Genomic DNA, 17,687 nt, shown 5'->3' on the forward strand with positions numbered 1-17,687 from the left:
GTCTTGACCAGGTTTGCACACACTGCAGCAGGGATTTTGGCTCACTCCTCCATACAGACCTTCTCCAGATCGTAGTGTGTTACTAATGGTTTTCTTTGAGACTGTGGTCCCAGCTCTCTTCAGGTCATTGACCAGGTCCTGCCGTGTAGTTCTGGGCTGATCCCTCACCTTCCTCATGATCATTGATGCCCCACGAGGTGAGATATTGCATGGAGCCCCAGACCGAGGGTGATTGACCGTCATCTTGAACTTCTTCCATTTTCTAATAATTGCGCCAACAGTTGTTGCCTTCTCACCAAGCTGCTTGCCTCTTGTCCTGTAGCTCATCCCAGCCTTTTGCAGGTCTACAATTTTATCCCTGATGTCCTTACACAGCTCTCTGGTCTTGGCCATTGTGGAGAGGTTGGAGTGTGTGGACAGGTGTCTTTTATACAGGTAACGAGTTCAAACAGGTGCAGTTAATACAGGTAATGAGTGGAGAACAGGAGGGCTTCTTAAAGAAAAACTAACAGGTCTGTGAGAGCCGGAATTCTTACTGGTTGGTAGGTGATCAAATACTTATGTCATGCAATAAAAAGCAAATTAATTACTTAAAAATCATACAATGTCATTTTCTGGATTTTTGTTTTAGATTCCGTCTCTCACAGTTGAAGTGTACCTATGATAAAAATTACAGACCTCTACATGCTTTTTAAGTAGGAAAACCTGCAAAATCGGCAGTGTATCAAATACTTGTTCTCCCCACTGTACGTCGATATTATTCTCTGAAGCTACCCAGAACATATCCCAGTCCGCGTGATCAAAACAATCTTGAGGCGTGGATTCCGATTGGTCAGACCAGCATTGAATAGTCCTTAGCACAGGTACTTCCTGTTTGAGTTTCAGCCTATAGGAAGGGAGGAGCCAAATGGAGTCGTGGTCAGATTTGCTGAAAGGAGGGCGAGGGAGGGCCTTGTATGAATCCCGGAAGTTGGAGTAGCCATGGTCGATTGTTTTAGCAGCGCAAGTACATGCATCAGCATGAGCTCATTGGTGCAGTCCAAAGATGGCAACTATCTAATCAATCAGCATTATAGGCTACATTGTTGCTCTCCAACCAAGGTGTTTGCGTGTTCTAATAGAATGGGTGCTTCTGAAGCAATACCCTCATTTTCGGGAAAGAGGAGGCATACAGGAGTGTTGCCACAGTAGTGGAGGCAGACCGCGTGAGGAACTTTAAAACAATTACACACAGGCAGGGCAAGACTACATTCAGCCAAGATGAACATATCATCACAAACTGTAATGGTTGGATGGGATACAGCGTGATGTGCAGAAGAAGTTGCACAAAGTTGAGTAAAAATTCAGAGTGCAGAAAATATGTCTGTCTTCTGTAAGTTGATTAAGGAAAAGATTGTAGAAAGTATGAAAGGTGTGCAGCTAGCCTAGCGGTTAATACCGTTGGGCCAGTAACCGAAAGGTTGCTGGTTTGAATCCCCGAGCCGGCAAAATGAAAAAATCTGCCATTCTGCCCTTGAGCAGTCACATTTCAGTTTAATGCATTCAGTTGTGCAACTGACTAGGTATCCCCTTTCCACTTTGTGTCAAACCATATTTGACTGTGCAATAGGATTCACATAATAGTGAAAATGTCTAAAGAAGATGCTGCCTTTCTACAATACAGATACAGTACCCTTCGATTCCCCTGACTCTCCTTCCCCATCTGTCAGATAGTCCTTAACTTCTCCACTTCCTCCAGACTGTTACACAAAACTCTCATCAACATGTTATTTCTCTTTACAGATCTGGGAGTGTGCAGCACCACTGGATTGAAATCTATCACTTTGTGGAACATCTGGCTCATAAATTCATAAGGTGAGAATAGTTTGTTTACAAAGACCATGTGATGAAAAGTAAAGTTATATAAATTCATTATAAACAAAACTTTGAACCATTAACCATGGTGTGGGTATGAATGTCTACCATTAAATCATCCTTCTCCTCACCTCGACCCCCCCTCCCTTCTAGCTCTGACTCTACTGATAGCTACGTTATTGAGAGAAAATGTATATAATAATAATATAATATGCCATTTAGCAGACACTTTTATCCAAAGCATTATATGTGGTTGTCCCACCTAGCTATCTTAAGATGAATGCATTAACTGTAAGTCGCTCTGGATAAGAGCGTCTGCTAAATGACAAAACATGTAAATAAAGTTAATATACTGTATAAATGTTCTGAATATTGTTAATTTCTCTCCAGTCCACAGCTGCGCATGTCCTTCATTGTGTTCTCCACTGAGGGAAGAATTTTGATGCGGCTCACAGAGGACAGGTGAGGGAACAATCTTTCTTTCTTAGGATTTGGGGTATTACCTCTGCATAAGATGTCAGGTATTTGCTGATTCTGAACTGAGTTGATTATCAAGAATCCAGAAACCAGAGAAACATGCAGGATTTGTTTCAGGTTAATTGAATTAGAGACATAAGAATCACAGAGTACAATACACTCACATTTAGCTTGACTGACAATGCTGTCAATCCTTTGGCAAACTGTGAACTTCAGCATTGTGGCAACACCATTTTGTATACATCTGGCCCTTCATTGGACACTGTGTTAACAAACCTCCAAACGAGCTTCAACGCCATACAACACTCCTTCCGTAGCCTCCAACTGCTCTTAAACACTAGTAAAACTAAATGCATGCTCTTCAACCGAACGCTGCTTGCACCCGCCCACCCGACTAGAATCACTACTCTCGGCGGGTCTGACCTAGAGTATGTGGACAACTACAAATACCTAGGTGTCTGGTTAGACTGTAAACTCTCCTTCCAGAATCACATTAAGCATCTTCAATCAAAAGTTAGATCTAGAATCAGCTTCCTATTTCACAACAAAGCCTCCTTCACTCATGCTGCCAAACATGCCCTCGTAAAACTGACTATCCTACCGATCCTTGAGTTCGGCGATGTCATTTACAAAATAGCCTCCAACACTCTACTCAGCAAATTGGATGTAGTCTATCACAGTGCCATCCGTTTTGTCACCAAAGCCCCATATACTACCCACCATTGTGACCTGTACGCTCTTGTTGGCTGGCCCTCACTACATATTCGTCGCCAAACCCACTGGCTCCAGGTCATCTATAAATCACTGCTAGGCAAATCCCCATCTTACCTTAGCTCACTGGTCACCATAGCAACACCCACCCGTAGTCTGCGCTCCAGCAGATATATCTCACTGGTCATCCCCAAAGCCAACACCTCCTTTGGCCGCCATTCCTTCCAGTTCTCTGCTGCCAATGATTGGAACGAACTGCAAAAATCTCTGAAGCTGGAGACTCTTATCTCCCTCACTAACTTTAAGCGTCAGTTGTCAGAGCAGCTTACCGATCACTGCACCTGTACACAGCCATTCTGAAATTAGCCCACCCAACTACCTCATCCCCATATTGTTATTTATTTTGCTAATTTGCACCCCAGTATCTCTATTTGCACATCATCTTTTGCACATCTATCATTCCAGTGTTAATACGAAATTGTAACTATTTTGCACTATGGCCTATTTACTGCCTTACCTCCATAACTTACTACATTCGCACACACTGTATATGTATTTTCTGTTTGTATTTTTGACTTTATGTTTTGTTTACCCCATATGTAATTCTGTGTTGTTGTTTTTATTGCACTGCTTTGCTTTATCTTGGCCAGGTCGCAGTTGTAAATGAGAACTTGTTCTCAACTGGCTTACCTGGTTAAATAAAGGTGAAATAAAAAAATAAAAAATAAATATATTATGTGTCGCATATGTGTCTAATCTTTCCTTAGGCGCATTTTCCACGCAGGCACTGACATTTTTTCAATGTTTATGGTCTTCCAGCTGTCTCATTTCATACAGGACTCATTTCCCTCACTATCTGCTAGACAGTGTCCTGTGTCAATAGGACACTCTTAAAACCTGAAGCTCACATAAATCCCATCACTACTCTCTGAAATGGAATACCACTTCAGTAGAGAGATCATGATAGTTCTTTGTTTCTGTGCCTATTGTCTTTGTCACATCATATCTGTCTGTGTCAGCTTTTAGTTTAGGGAGAAGACTATGCATTGTACAAGAACTCAGTCAAAAGGAAAATCTGTTCGATATTAGTGCACAGTTCTATTTTTAGGGCTTAAAACGACTCACTTGCTATTCAAGATTATGGGTGTGCATGCATGCAGTTCAATGCCGTACTCAATGTTTGAGTTTGACAGTATGATTTGATAGTAGCACATGTCACACATTTATCACTATTATGACTCTTCTTACATCAACACTTAAAGCTACTTCTTATTTGAAGGTCTAAGTAATTTACGGTTTTGATAGCTTTGTAGCTGCAGTTAGATCTATAAGACAGGGCCCACTGGGCACACACTGGTTGAATCAACGTTGTTTCCACTTAATTTCAATGAAAATACGTTGAACCAATGTGAAATAGATGTTGAATTGACAACTGTGCCCAGTGGATGACTTCTACAGGGTGAGACATCATCTGTTCTTTTGCTCAGGGAGCAGATTCGCAAAGGTCTGGAGGAGCTCCAGAGGGTACTTCCAGGGGGAGACACCTTTATGCACGAGGGCATCCAGAGGGTGAGCTGTGTACCTTTAGCTGAGCTCTGAGCTAGAATCTATCTCCATTCTGGCTTAAGAACAAAGAACATGGTTCAGAGCCAAAATGGCACCTGTATCAGTATGGAAGAGTTACTGTATTCACAGGACAGCTTTAACCATTGTACTGTTTCAATCCAATTAATCTTCTTTTACAGGCCAGTGAGCAGATATATTATGGAAACTCAGAAGGTGTGTAGTTAAATATAATTTTTTCAATTGTTTCCTGCTGGAAGTTTTCCATGATTAATTTCTCATGTCTATCTGTTAGTCTGCCATTATTATTTGGATAGCGCTGTGGCAGCATTTAGATCCTAATCAAAGATTTTCTGTCTGTTGATAGGATACCGTACTGCCAGTGTCATCATAGCTCTCACAGATGGAGAGTTGCATGAGGACCTCTTCTACTATGCTGAGAGAGAGGTAAGCACAGCCTGAGACAGAGTGAAAAAGAGAGAGGTAAACAGGAAACATAGCCAGAGAGAGAGAGCGAGAGAAAGAGAGAGACGAGCCCACAAATTGTAAACGGAAGCGGCACTCCTGTTGGCACAGATCAAACAGCAGCACCATATACTTCACCTCAGTAGCACTTTGATCCATTCTTTTCAGAGAAGGAAAAGGGGGTCAAAGTTTCTGTCAGATTTATGTCTCCCATCTGCCCGTGAATAAAGAAGGCCCAGTCATTTGCCACACATCTGCACAAGGAACCAATGATTTATCCCCCCAGACTGGGCTGGGACTGGGAGTGCAGGTGCAGCAGACGAGCAAAGCTAGGGCTGTTTAATCAGATCTGAGCACCCTTGGACACCCTTGATGAAGTGAGGCAGATTCTGTATCTTTCTCAGTAGCTTTCAAAATGTTGTGGGGAAAGTGCAACTTACCCTGAACAGGGAGCCTCGGAGCAATAGCTTGAAGCTTTATGCTGTCACTCATATTTAATAAAATTGTCAGCTCAGCTCTGAAGGGCCTTCTTTCAGATGCTCATGAAATGTAACATTTGACTCGTGGGCTCTATTGGCTCTAGCCAGTAAAGGGTTTCCATCAAAGTCTAATTCTTTTTAGAAACGATATTGAATATCAGTCAGCAAGAACTCAATGCTATATTATCTCTTAGCTATTACTCAAATCTACGCCTCAGTGTCACAACACGTCCAGAGGAGCTATCTGGAGTGTTATCTGTGGTTGTGTGTTGGTTGATATCGTGCAATGCAGTGCTTTAATAGATTCCAGGTGTTGACAGTCTTTCCTGTTTTTGCTCTCCTCTGTGAATACCTGACAGGCCAACCGCTCGCGGAGTCTGGGTGCCTCCGTATACTGTGTGGGGGTGAAGGACTTCAATGAGACACAGGTTTGTTGACACGTCTTGCTTCCATGTGCTCTGATTTGACATGGTATCTCAAACTGTGTCCCAAACATAAGATGGAAAAGAGGTTGGTGGGATTGTGAAAGTTCAGCATGAACTGTATGATACTTTTCTCTTCCTCAGCTGGCAAAGATTGCTGATAGCAAGGACCATGTATTCCCAGTGAACGATGGCTTTGAAGCACTGCAGGGGGTCATTGATTCAGTAAGAGATTCAGACCTGACTACTAACACAAGGAAAGTTAGAATAACAGCATTTTTAATATGCACACTGCACCATCCATCCAGAGATGGTGTTTGATGAGGAAATGGTTCCACATGGATCTCATATCCTCACTGTAGTACATCTCTCTCAATCCATTAACACATTACTCAAATAGGAAATGGGGGAAAATAGGACAAATGAAAACAATAAACAGAAATATTCTGGCCATCAAAACTCACCAGTAACAACATTCCAGGAAAACATGCTGTGACTTCCCAGCTTTTGATCCAAGATACTGGAGTATTACCAAACAGGATCAGTGTAGGCATTCATTATATATTTTAGCTTCCACCTCAAAGGTATTTACTTATATTTTTTGTATCCGCTCGGCTGCTTGAAAAAGCAGAGGGATGAAAGAAAAGGAGAGTCGTGGAGAGGCCACTGTCACCCGGGCACTGAGTTTCTCTAGCAGTGATAGGGTCAGACCAGTTGACTGTCATCTGGATCCCATTAAAAGCATGCTGAAAGCTGCTGGCTCTGAGTCAAGGAAGAAGGGCAGCATGTTGTAAATCAGTCTGATCTTCAGGAATACAACACATACTTTCCCTAGACAGTGGGGGTATAGAGAGAGATATACACCCAGAGCACAAGGACAGTGAGGAGCACAGAGACGAGAACAGGAGACCTCAAGCAGATCATATTATTGAGGTGCACTGGTACACACTGTTACTGTAATTGACAGTAAAAGGAGTATAGGGATTATATTGTAAACCAATACTCTCAACAAAGAAACACACAACCTTTTGTAACAGGTGTGAGATACAGTGAGAATGTCCAGACCTTGGCCCCATGTCCCCCCTGTCTCCCTCCTTCTCACCTCTCACCTCCCTCCCCCAGATATTAAAGAAGTCCTGTATTGAGATCCTGGCGGCTGAGCCCTCCAGTATCTGTGCAGGAGGTAAGTTTATAGACCTCTGGCCCAACCAATTTATCCTCTCTGGCCTCTCAGGTCTTCACTAAATCATACATTTAAAGGCCCCCACATTGGAGGAAGAGAAGAAAAATCTACTTTGGCAGGGCCAGGAGCCTGGTGTGCAGTAAATATCTGCTACACACAGTAGCAGCAACTTCATTTGTCATGAAAGATTCAACCCAGACCTGGTCCCAACACCATTTAACTACTGTACTAAGGACACAAATCATTACTTTCTTTTTCCGCTGTGTAAGGCTGCTCAGTCATTGTCCATTCTACAGTCTTACGACCCACCACTTTCCCCACTGTAAAAATAAGTATTTACGCTTCATGTTTTCTGGGTTCTGTGGTATTGGCTCCAGAGAGCCACTATATATCCACATGTCTGAACAACTGCAGTTGAAGTCTCATTGACCGCAAGATCTCAATTATCCAGTCATCCAGATAAATAATTTCTCTTCAACAACTACTATGGTCAGGGCATGGTGGTTTAGAAGGAGTTTGTTGGCAGAATGTAACCAGAGTGTGAGATGCTGAGATGGTAGACTCAGATGTTAGCCTGAACAGCTATTACATGTGGTGGGACAAATTCAGTCACTGTGTTCCTCTCTTCTCCCTCCAGAAACTTTCCAGGTGGTGGTTAGAGGAAATGGCTTCCTCCATGCTCGGAATGTCGATAAGGTTCTGTGCAGTTTCCGAATCAACGACACACTCACCAAGAGTAAGTGGAGTACAAACTGAAAATAAATAGACAAGGGTGCTGTTTTCTGTTTGTTTGAATGTCTTGTTCATAATGCGTACATAATTTTCTAATCATGTAATAAGAAACACAAAGACATAATTACTGCAGCTGCAAGAGTAAAACTGCTCAGGAAATGTGTGACCAACGTGGTGAGTTATGAGTTAGACATGGTAAAAGTCAATGTTTACCTATTGATGTCTCACAATGCTTCCCAAAAGTGCTCTTCAGGAGTGCAGCAGGGGTCCTCAATGCCCAAACAAGTGCCCATGCCATTTGTTCCTGGTATTACTGGTTTGTGTATTTAAAGGGTACATTGTGCTTTAACGGCCTGGGACTGTGCCAGAGCCAGAAAATCAAGGGAAAACAGTGCCACACAGAAGTCAGTGAGGAGGAAAGTCCTGGAGGCACATCCAAGTTCCCCTGTGGTCTTTAGAAGTGGCCTAATGGATGTGTGAGACCAGCCCCCTCCGATGCCTGCCGACATGTAGCTGTGGGAGGCCATGCTCTAATTACAAAACAAAGAGAAAATAGCCAGTGCTGATGCACAAGCAAGTCTGAAGTCTGGGCCTGAAGGGAAGAGAAAAATAGGATGCTTAGGCTGGAAGAGGTTTTACCCTCAACAGCTGAATGTCAGAACAGGGTCTGGAGAAAAGACCCATGCACGAAGTTGATGTCCATTCTAAGGTAAGTTATTGGCCTTCATTCTGAAGGTCTGAATTGCAATGAAAGATTTAATCTATGGAATTTTGTAGCAGATCCAAGCACAGTCTTCAGCTCCATTCAATATTATGGTTTAATAACTTTTACAGTATGGTGCTGCTTAGCATGAATGACCTAGGGACCGCTAACACATTTATTCTACTCTGAAGAAGAGTGATGAAGAGAATGGTTTACGGTGACCCAGAATGTTAATTGTTTGTATGTAATTAAACATCCAACTCCCCACAGACAAGCGGAAGACATGGAAACAATTTAGGAAAAGAGGATACACAGCTGTTTACCACTGTCCAGTAGAGCATGTATACCCCTAAACCGTATAGTCATTTCAGACACAGCAGGGGCCACCTATAAATGGCTATTGGATTATTGTTTCCTGTGGTCGAGTGTCATTGGTCTCATATGATTGATTCACCTTGTCCCATGTTGGGCTCTCCTGTTATCTGCAGAACCCCTAACCACCACATACATCATCCCCCCTCTACAGCCTCTCCATAACCTACAAAAGTTTGGAGCCCTCGTTGGAAAGGAGAAATGTGTGCAGTTGAAGTCGGAAGTTTACATACACTTAGGTTAGAGTCATTAAAACTCATTTTCCAACCACTCCACAAATGTCTTGTTAACAAACTATAGTTTTGGCAAGTCGGTTAGGACATCTACTTTGTGCATGACACAAGTAATTTTTCCAACAATTGTTTACAGACAGATTATTTCAATTATAATTCACTGTATCACAATTCCAGTGGGTCAGAAGTTTACATACACTAAGTTGACTGTGCCTTTTAAACAGCTTGGAAAATTCCAGAAAACGATGTCATGGCTTTAGAAGCTTCTGATAGGCTAATTGACATCATTTGAGTCAATTGGAGGTGTACCTGTGGATGTATTTCAAGGCCTACCTTCAAACTCAGTGCCTCTTCACTTGACATCATGGGAAAATCAAAATAAATCAGCCAAGACCTCATAAAAAAATATTTGGACCTCCACAAGTCTGGTTCATCCTTGGGAGCAATTTCCAAACACCTGAAGGTACCATGTTCATCTGTACAAACAATAGTACGCAAGTATAAACACCATGGGACCACGCAGCCGTCATACCGCTCAGGAAGGAGACACGTTCTGTCTCCTAGAGATGAACGTACTTTGGTGCGAAAAGTGCAAATCAATCCCAGAACAACAGCAAAGGACCTTGTGAAGATGCTGGAGGAAACAGGTACAAAAGTATCTATATCCACAGTAAAACGAGTCCTATATCGACATAACCTGAAAGGCCACTCAGCAAGGAAGAAGCCACTGCTCCAAAACCGCCATAAAAAAGCCAGACTACGGTTTGCAACTGCACATGGGGACAAAGATCGTACTTTTTGTAGAAATGTCTTCTGGTCTGATGAAACAAAAATAGAACTGTTTGGCCATAATGACCATCATTATGTTTGGAGGAAAAAGGGGGGAACTTGCAAGCCGAAGAACACCATCCCAACCATGAAGCACGGGGGTGGCAGCATCATGCTGTGGTGGTGCTTTGCTGCAGGAGGGACTGGTGCACTTCACAAAATAGATGGCATCACGTGGAAGGGAAATTATGTGGATATATTGCAGCAACATCTCAAGACATCAGTCAGGAAGTTAAAGCTTGGTTGCAAATGGGTCTTCCAAATGGACAATGACCCCAAGCATACTTCCAAAGTTGTGGAAAAATGGCTTAAGGACAACAAAGTCAAGGTATTGGAGTGGCCATCACAAAGCCCTGACCTCAATCCTATACAAAAGTTGTGGGCAGAACTGAAAAAGCGTGTGCGAGCAAGGAGGCCTACAAACCTGACTCAGTTACACCAGCTCTGTCAGGAGGAATGGGCCAACATTCACCCAACTTATTGTGGGAAGCTTGTGGAAGGCTACCCGAAACGTTTGACCCAAGTTAAACAATTTAAAGGCAATGCTACCAAATACTAATTGAGTGTATGTAAACTTCTGACCCACTGGGAATGTGATGTAAGACATAAAGCTGAAATAAATCATTCTCTCTACTATTATTCTGACATTTCATATTCTTAAAATAAAGTGGTGATCCTAACTGACCTAAGACAGGGAATGTTTACTATGATTAAATGTCAGGAATTGTGAAAAACTGAGTTTAAATGTATTTGGCTAAGGTGTATGTAAACTTCCGACTTCAACTGTAGCTACATGTGTTCAGCAGCTGAATGGATGTCTCAGTATATGTCTCCAGGAAAAGCAGCAGCAGCAAATATAGGCCCTCTGAGCTTTGGCAGTGAAGACACGTCATGGGCATTCTTTCCTCCCTGTGACAGATGTTGCCCTGATGGCTCCAGTGAGCAGCAGCATGGAGATATGTGAAGAATGAGAATCCACACCTGGTGACGTGATAAAAGGAGGGGGATTAGGAGGAATAGTCATTTTATTGGGATTGCATTGTCCTCCAGAAATCTTTCACAGCCACATTATGGTATTGTCAGTAGCTATGTCCTGTTGTATTGTCCCAGTATTAGTTGAACAATCTTTTGAGATGGTATGAACTAGTGGAGTTGAGATTGGCTTCTTTGCAATTAATTCAGGGATTGAAATGGATTTGGAACTTTACCTACACTGCCATGGACCTGGAATTAAAATGGACTTGACCTCAAATGTGCCTGATCTGAGGGATCCTACTGGACACTTAGTCATCTCAATGAGAGGCTAGTCACTGATCAGCACAGACTGTAATTTATTGAGTAAGATTAAACTGTGAGCATGTCTACACTCAGCAGTAAAGCTTGACCTTTTCTCATGTGCACAGAGTAAACAGTGTAATAAAGTGTGAGATGAAGCAAAGCTGTTGGCCAGCATCTAGATCCCTACACTGTTTATTCAGCTGTCCCCATAGGAGAACCCTTTTTGGTTCAGGTAGAATAACCCTTTTTGGTTCCATGTAGAACCCTTTTGGGTTCTGTATAGAACCCTCTGTGGAAATGGTTCTACATAGAACCCAAAAAGGTTCTACCTGAAACCAAAAAGGGTTCTTCAAAGGGTTCTCCTATGGGGACAGCCAAAGAACCCTTTTAGGTTCTAGATAGCGCCTTTTCTTCTAAGAGTGAATGGTATTAAATAGTAGAAATATGACCACCAGATTTGGTCCCCGATGGGCCCCGATAACCTGAGAGAAAGACCAGAGAGTATTTTGTAGCCAGCCAGCCAGTCAGTCAGTCAGTCAGTCAGTCAGTCAATCTGCCTTAAAAGAGGCTCTCAGTTCTCTCGGTCCCCTTTGATAGTTTAAGTCCATGCGGAGTGTAAGGTGGGTGACCGCTCAGTTGAACTCTGAGTGGGATATCTGGCTGAGTTTGTGTTGGCTCTGAGCTCAGCTTGGCAGGCAGCGGTATTGATCTCCTGCTCCCCAGTCTTCCCCTCCATCCTGCAGGGTGTTACTGGAGAGGAGAGGAGCCGTCATCCGTTTGCTGTGGAGCACTCATGTTGATTTCCTCAGTGCCGGGATATGTTCACCCTGAGCCAGGATAAACAGGCAGTCTTGGGCAATGACGATGCTCACTGGATCTCTTTTCAAAAGTTTCATAAATTGGACATAGGAAGAATCAAGGTTCTCTTAAAAAAATGATGACTATGCTTTTAATCATATTTTGTCTTTGCTCTGTGTCAAATGGGTGTACATGTCTAGACTAGAGGTATCGAAATCTGGTCCTCAAGCATCTCTGTATTATGTTAGATTGGTCTTAATTGAGTTACCATCAGATACTGTATATGACATCCGTGCTGTTGTCATCACTAATCAGTTTGTCCTGTCACAGTCCAATACCAATAATCCAATTAGATTTTGACATTTCATGATCATTAGTCAATGAACTCCAGACATCAGTTGAAGAAATATGTGGGACATGATATACATCTAAGCTCATGATATACATATGCAGCTGCTCCACTTCTCAAAAGGTCAATGGGTTCTGATCTGTGCAGTCTGAATACACTCTGACTACAGCAGAACCAATATGGTTTGTGTATGAGTCAATGTTGTGACCCTTCGTTCTCCTGTACTCCTCTAGGTGTGAAGCCATTAATAGTGGAAGATACATATCTCCTCTGTCCTGCCCCCATTCTACAGGAAGAGGGAATGTAAGTACTATCATCACTGAAAGAATATCAGTTTTTCTCTTTACCTGCTGTTTATCTGCTGATGTTTCTGTCACCCATCCTCACCACACTCTATCTCTTTACACCCACGCTGTGTTCCAGGGCAGCCAAACTCTATGTCAGCATGAATGAAGGTCTCAGTTTCATCTCCAGTTCAGTCACCATTACAACAGTGGGCTGTGTAAGTACAACATGCACCACCCCACTGTGCACCACAACTATGTGCTATGCAGTACCCCATCAAAGACTCACATGAACCAATAACTGTTTCAAACTATCACTTATTATGTTAGTCCCCTGTAGTTACACGATTACAGGCTCTAACTTTCTGATGGGTCTCAGCCTTTGCACCGTGGTGGAACATGCAGGTCAGTAGAGAGTGAGTTTGACCTGTGTCCTTCTCTGTTTGTCCCAGTCTGATGGAACCATCCTGGCCATCGCCCTGCTCATCCTCATGCTGCTTTTAATCCTCATGATTCTCTGGTGGTTCTGGCCTCTCTGCTGCACTGTGGTGAGTCACATACACTATCTGTCACATTCACACTCATGGACAGTGTCTTACAAGCGTGAACCTTTTTAATGTTGTATTTTATTTATTAAAGACAAATTGCCCTATATGGTAGACCTACACTACCAGTCAAAAGTTTGGACACACCTACTCATTCAAGGGTTTTTCTTTATTTTTACTATTTTGTACATTGTAGAATAATAGTGAAGACATCAAAACTATGAAATAACACATATGGAATCATGTAGTAAATAAAAAAGTGTTAAACAAATCAAAGTATATTTTATATTTGAGAATCTTTAAATAGCCACCATTTGCCTTGATGACAGCTTTGCACACTCTTGGCATTCTCTCAACCAGCTTCACCTGGAATGCTTTTCCAACAGTCTTGAAGGAGTTCCCACATATGCTGAGCACTTGTTGGCTGCTTTTCCTTCACTCTGCGGTCTGACTCATCCCAAACCATATCAATCGGGTTGAGGTTGGGGGATTGTGGAGGCCAGGTCTTCTGATGCAGCACTCCATCGCTCTCCTTCTAGGCAAAATAGCCCTTACACAGCCTGGAGGTATGTTGGGTCATTGTCCTGTTGAAAAACAAATGATAGTCCCAATAAGCCCAAACCAGATGGGATGGCGTATCGCTGTAGAATGCTGTGGTAGCCATGCTGGTTAAGTGTGCCTTGAATTCTAAATAAATCACAGACAGTGTCACCAGCAAAGCACCCCCACACCATAACACCTCCTGCTCCATGCTTTACGGTGGGAAATACACATGAAGAGATCATCCGTTCACCCACACCATGTCTCACAAAGACACGCCGGTTGGAACCAAAAATCTCCAATTTGGACTCCAGACCAAAGGACACATTTCCACCGGTCTAATGTCCATTGCTCGTGTTTCTTGGCCCAAGCAGGTCTCTTCTTCTTATTGGTGTCCTTTAGTAGTGGTTTCTTTGCAGCAATTCGACCATGAAGGCCTGATTCACACAGTCCCCTCTGAACAGTTGATATTGAGATGTGTCTGCTACTTGAACTCTGTGAAGCATTTATTTGGGCTGCAATCTGAGGTGCAGTTAACTCTAATGAACTTATCCTCTGCAGCAGAGGTAACTCTGGGTCTTCCATTCCTGTGGCGGTCCTCATGAGAGACAGTTTCATCATAGCGCTTGATGGTTTTTGCGACTGCACTTGAAGAAACTTTAAAAGTTCTTGACATTTTCTGTATTGACTGACCTTCATGTCTTAAAGTAATGATGGACTGTCGTTTCTCTTTGCTTATTTGAGCTGTTCTTGCCATAATATGGACTTGGTCTTTTACCAAATAGGGCTATCTTCTGTAAACTCCCCCTACCTTGTCACAACACAACTGATTGGCTCAAACGTATTAAGAAGGAAAGAAATTCCACAAATTAACTTTTAAGAAGGCACACCTGTTAGTTGAAATGCATTCCAGGTGACTACCTCATGAAGCTGGTTGAGAGAATGCCAAGAGTGTGCAAAGCTGTCATCAAGGCAAAGGGTGGCTAATATATTTTGATTTCTTTAACACTTTTTTGGTTATTACATGATTCCATATGTTATTTAATAGTTTTGCTGTCTTCACTATTATTCTACAATGTAAAAAATAGTAAAAATAAAGAAAAACCCTGGAATGAGTAGGTGTGTCCAAACATTTGACTGGTACTGTATGTGTAGCTTACAGTATTCCCAGTTACAGTTATAGCTGCTCAATGTTTTGTTAGCCATGGACACACCCCAAGCATGTATTTTCCTATAGATTGAGCCAAGTGAATTTGAGGAAAATACAGATTATCAATATTTACTAAACATCTAAATTATTTTAATATTCTTCTACATCATCACAGGGCTCTGCCAAAATCCAACAGAAGGAGCTGGTAGTTAAAAGCGTACATGTCTGTGAATATGTCCTTTTTCCTAGAACACATTTTACACAGGGTTCCTTGAATTTCATCATAGCTGAAAACAGAAAAACAAGTGAGCGTGGAGCATAGACTCGCATGCCTTTTACTATCCCCCACCCCCTTTCTATGGAAGGCAGATTTCTAAGTCAGTGGTTTGTAAATAGTAGGAAAAAAGAGAGAGAAAAACAATTCCTGAGCCATGTGTTTTCATGTAACCCTGTTTTTGGCACACATTACTGTGACATATATTTTAATGTGTTTTTGAAGTACATGTATGTTTTCTTACATGCTTGTAACGAATGTAAACTCTTCCCCCCCTTTCACCATAGATTATCCATGAGCCACCACCACCAGTAGTAGAAGACAGTTCGGTAGGTAAACACTTTATTATATATACTTTTGGGGTGTGGGTTCATAGATTTTCCCCAGTATGTCGAACTTCATAGACTTTTTATAGTTCTATATGTCTCCAGAAGAAAAGTTTCCTTTCACTCACTGTTACACAATGATATGGCTGTTAAATTATGTAATGGCCATTAAGCAGAACATAAATAAACTTGCTGCCATTTGTTTTATAGTTAAAGTAGTCATTCTTTTGTGGAGATTTTTACTGAACAACAGTTATCCTTAATGTATATTCCCCATCCACAAGGGAGATACACTAGGCTACAAGGATAGTGGACTGACTGACATGTAGCAAAACCATTTGGAATGTTAATAGGTATAGGAAGCCATTGCTTATGGTCCATTTTCTTCAATAACCTAAAAAATCACTGACCATTTGTAATATTCCCTTTGATTTTATAGACTGACATATGACCAAGATGTTTTTTCCTCCCAATTGCTGTGGTTTTGTCTTTGAACCTCAGACAAGAAATGCCATGATATACAAATCAGCCAGAGGACAACACCCTCCCACTATGAAGCCGTCTTTCCCCTCAGCTCATCTTGTCCTAAACCACCCCTTACTCTCAGCAAATGCATTCTGATAAAAAAGCTGAGAATAATTGTCCCTTTACTTCACTATATGGGATACTCTTTAGTATAAGGTTTAAATTAAGGCCTTATTTAAGAGCCATCTGTTTTGGAGTCCCTTCCTTGAATTCCCTCAGGGAATTCACTGACTAATCTGATTAATCAAATAATACTTCACAATTATATTTTCTTCACAATAATACTTCACAATAAATATTTTCACAGTGAACAACAGACAGCATCGCAAATGACTCTAGTTACAAAACATTCTCAACTAGCAACATAATTCTATCCAGGTCATATGTGACTCATTTTAATGACACTACGAATTTTTACAGCCCATACTCATTTAATAAATGTTGCAATTATTTTCCTTTTAGTATAAACCTTTGTTCCATTTTTGGATGCAACTTTGGTTGTAAAGTCAGGAAAGAATAGAGAAGCTGCCAAAAAGGTTTATAGTGACACAGTCCAATTACTTTTCTTCTCAACTTACTTGTATATCATAGGTTTACCAGTCCTTTTAGATGTTGTTTTTGTAAGATATTGTCATAAAATCCTTATATTAACCCAGCACATGGAATGTACACAAAAAGGGTGAAGTAATCATCTCCCCCACTCCTTTAATTCAATTAAATCATACAGGAGGGCTCTCCACCAGTTTTCTGGGAAGCTTTTTGCCCATTGTCCGTGTCTCTCTGACGATCTGTGAGGGCGATGACGTCAGCCTGTTGTTATTTCCGCCTCCTCTCTGGCAGGCCCTGATCATAGGCCTGATGGATTCGATTAGTCTGAATCTGGGCCTATTAAAGAGCTGAAACATGAGGAGGGGGGCTGTGGGCTCTGTCATTTCCTCTGACCTGACGCATGCCATGGACAGGACGGGAGGTGAGGAGGCGAGGGGGAGAGAGAGGAGATGGAGACTGACTTAGACATAAAAAGGAAATCATACCCAGGGCCTGAAATATTAGATTTAGAGTAGGGTATATGAGAGATGGAGATGGAGAGGCAGGGTGCTTGGTGTATAGGCTGTACCTCAGAACCAACAGTGCCAGTGTGTATGAAATGATCAATCATCTCACAACCTGAATTTTGATTAACCCTGTCTAGGACACTGTGAAAAGAGTGGGATCTTTACACATGCCTTTACACTATCTCTCTCTCCCCCACCACAGGATGAGGAAGAAGATGGGATGCCTAAGAAGAAGTGGCCCACGGTCGATGCCTCCTACTATGGGGGCAGAGGTGTTGGTGGAATCAAAAGGATGGAGGTGAGCTTCCCTGGAACCGTGCTGCATTTAAGCTCAGACAAGCAGATTTCATTATACTGCACTGTACCTGCCCTCACTCTCCTGTCAATCTACAGCTGTCCTCTCCATGCTATTTGATCTAGGAACTCTGTTTGACAGATCAGCAATGGCAAACAACCAAGCACACTCTTAGTGGTTGGCCGTGCACACCCCCATTCACATCGACGGGGCTGTAGTGGTACGGGTCGAGAGCTTCAAGTTCCT

General features: G+C 42.2%; 1 protein-coding gene across 2 annotated transcripts in view; it reads left to right on the forward strand.

Annotated features, from left to right (window-relative positions):
* Window positions 1–17,687, forward strand: part of LOC121530884 (anthrax toxin receptor 1-like) — a 49,308-nt gene that overhangs the window by 12,170 nt on the left and 19,451 nt on the right. Inside the window, exons 2-16 of one of the 2 annotated variants that reach the window (XM_041836201.2) lie at window positions 1,783–1,854; window positions 2,245–2,316; window positions 4,530–4,611; window positions 4,788–4,821; window positions 4,973–5,052; window positions 5,909–5,977; window positions 6,116–6,196; window positions 7,094–7,154; window positions 7,792–7,890; window positions 12,681–12,750; window positions 12,871–12,949; window positions 13,184–13,279; window positions 15,142–15,189; window positions 15,528–15,569; window positions 17,349–17,444. In XM_041836201.2, coding sequence (XP_041692135.2) covers window positions 1,783–1,854; window positions 2,245–2,316; window positions 4,530–4,611; window positions 4,788–4,821; window positions 4,973–5,052; window positions 5,909–5,977; window positions 6,116–6,196; window positions 7,094–7,154; window positions 7,792–7,890; window positions 12,681–12,750; window positions 12,871–12,949; window positions 13,184–13,279; window positions 15,142–15,189; window positions 15,528–15,569; window positions 17,349–17,444 — 1,081 coding nt within the window. The remainder of the gene's footprint in view (window positions 1–1,782; window positions 1,855–2,244; window positions 2,317–4,529; window positions 4,612–4,787; window positions 4,822–4,972; window positions 5,053–5,908; window positions 5,978–6,115; window positions 6,197–7,093; window positions 7,155–7,791; window positions 7,891–12,680; window positions 12,751–12,870; window positions 12,950–13,183; window positions 13,280–15,141; window positions 15,190–15,527; window positions 15,570–17,348; window positions 17,445–17,687) is intronic. The other variant, XM_041836202.2, reaches the window with a different exon arrangement.

This window comes from Coregonus clupeaformis, chromosome 18 (genome assembly GCF_020615455.1).
Source record: "Coregonus clupeaformis isolate EN_2021a chromosome 18, ASM2061545v1, whole genome shotgun sequence".
Classification (NCBI taxonomy): Eukaryota; Metazoa; Chordata; class Actinopteri; order Salmoniformes; family Salmonidae; genus Coregonus; species Coregonus clupeaformis.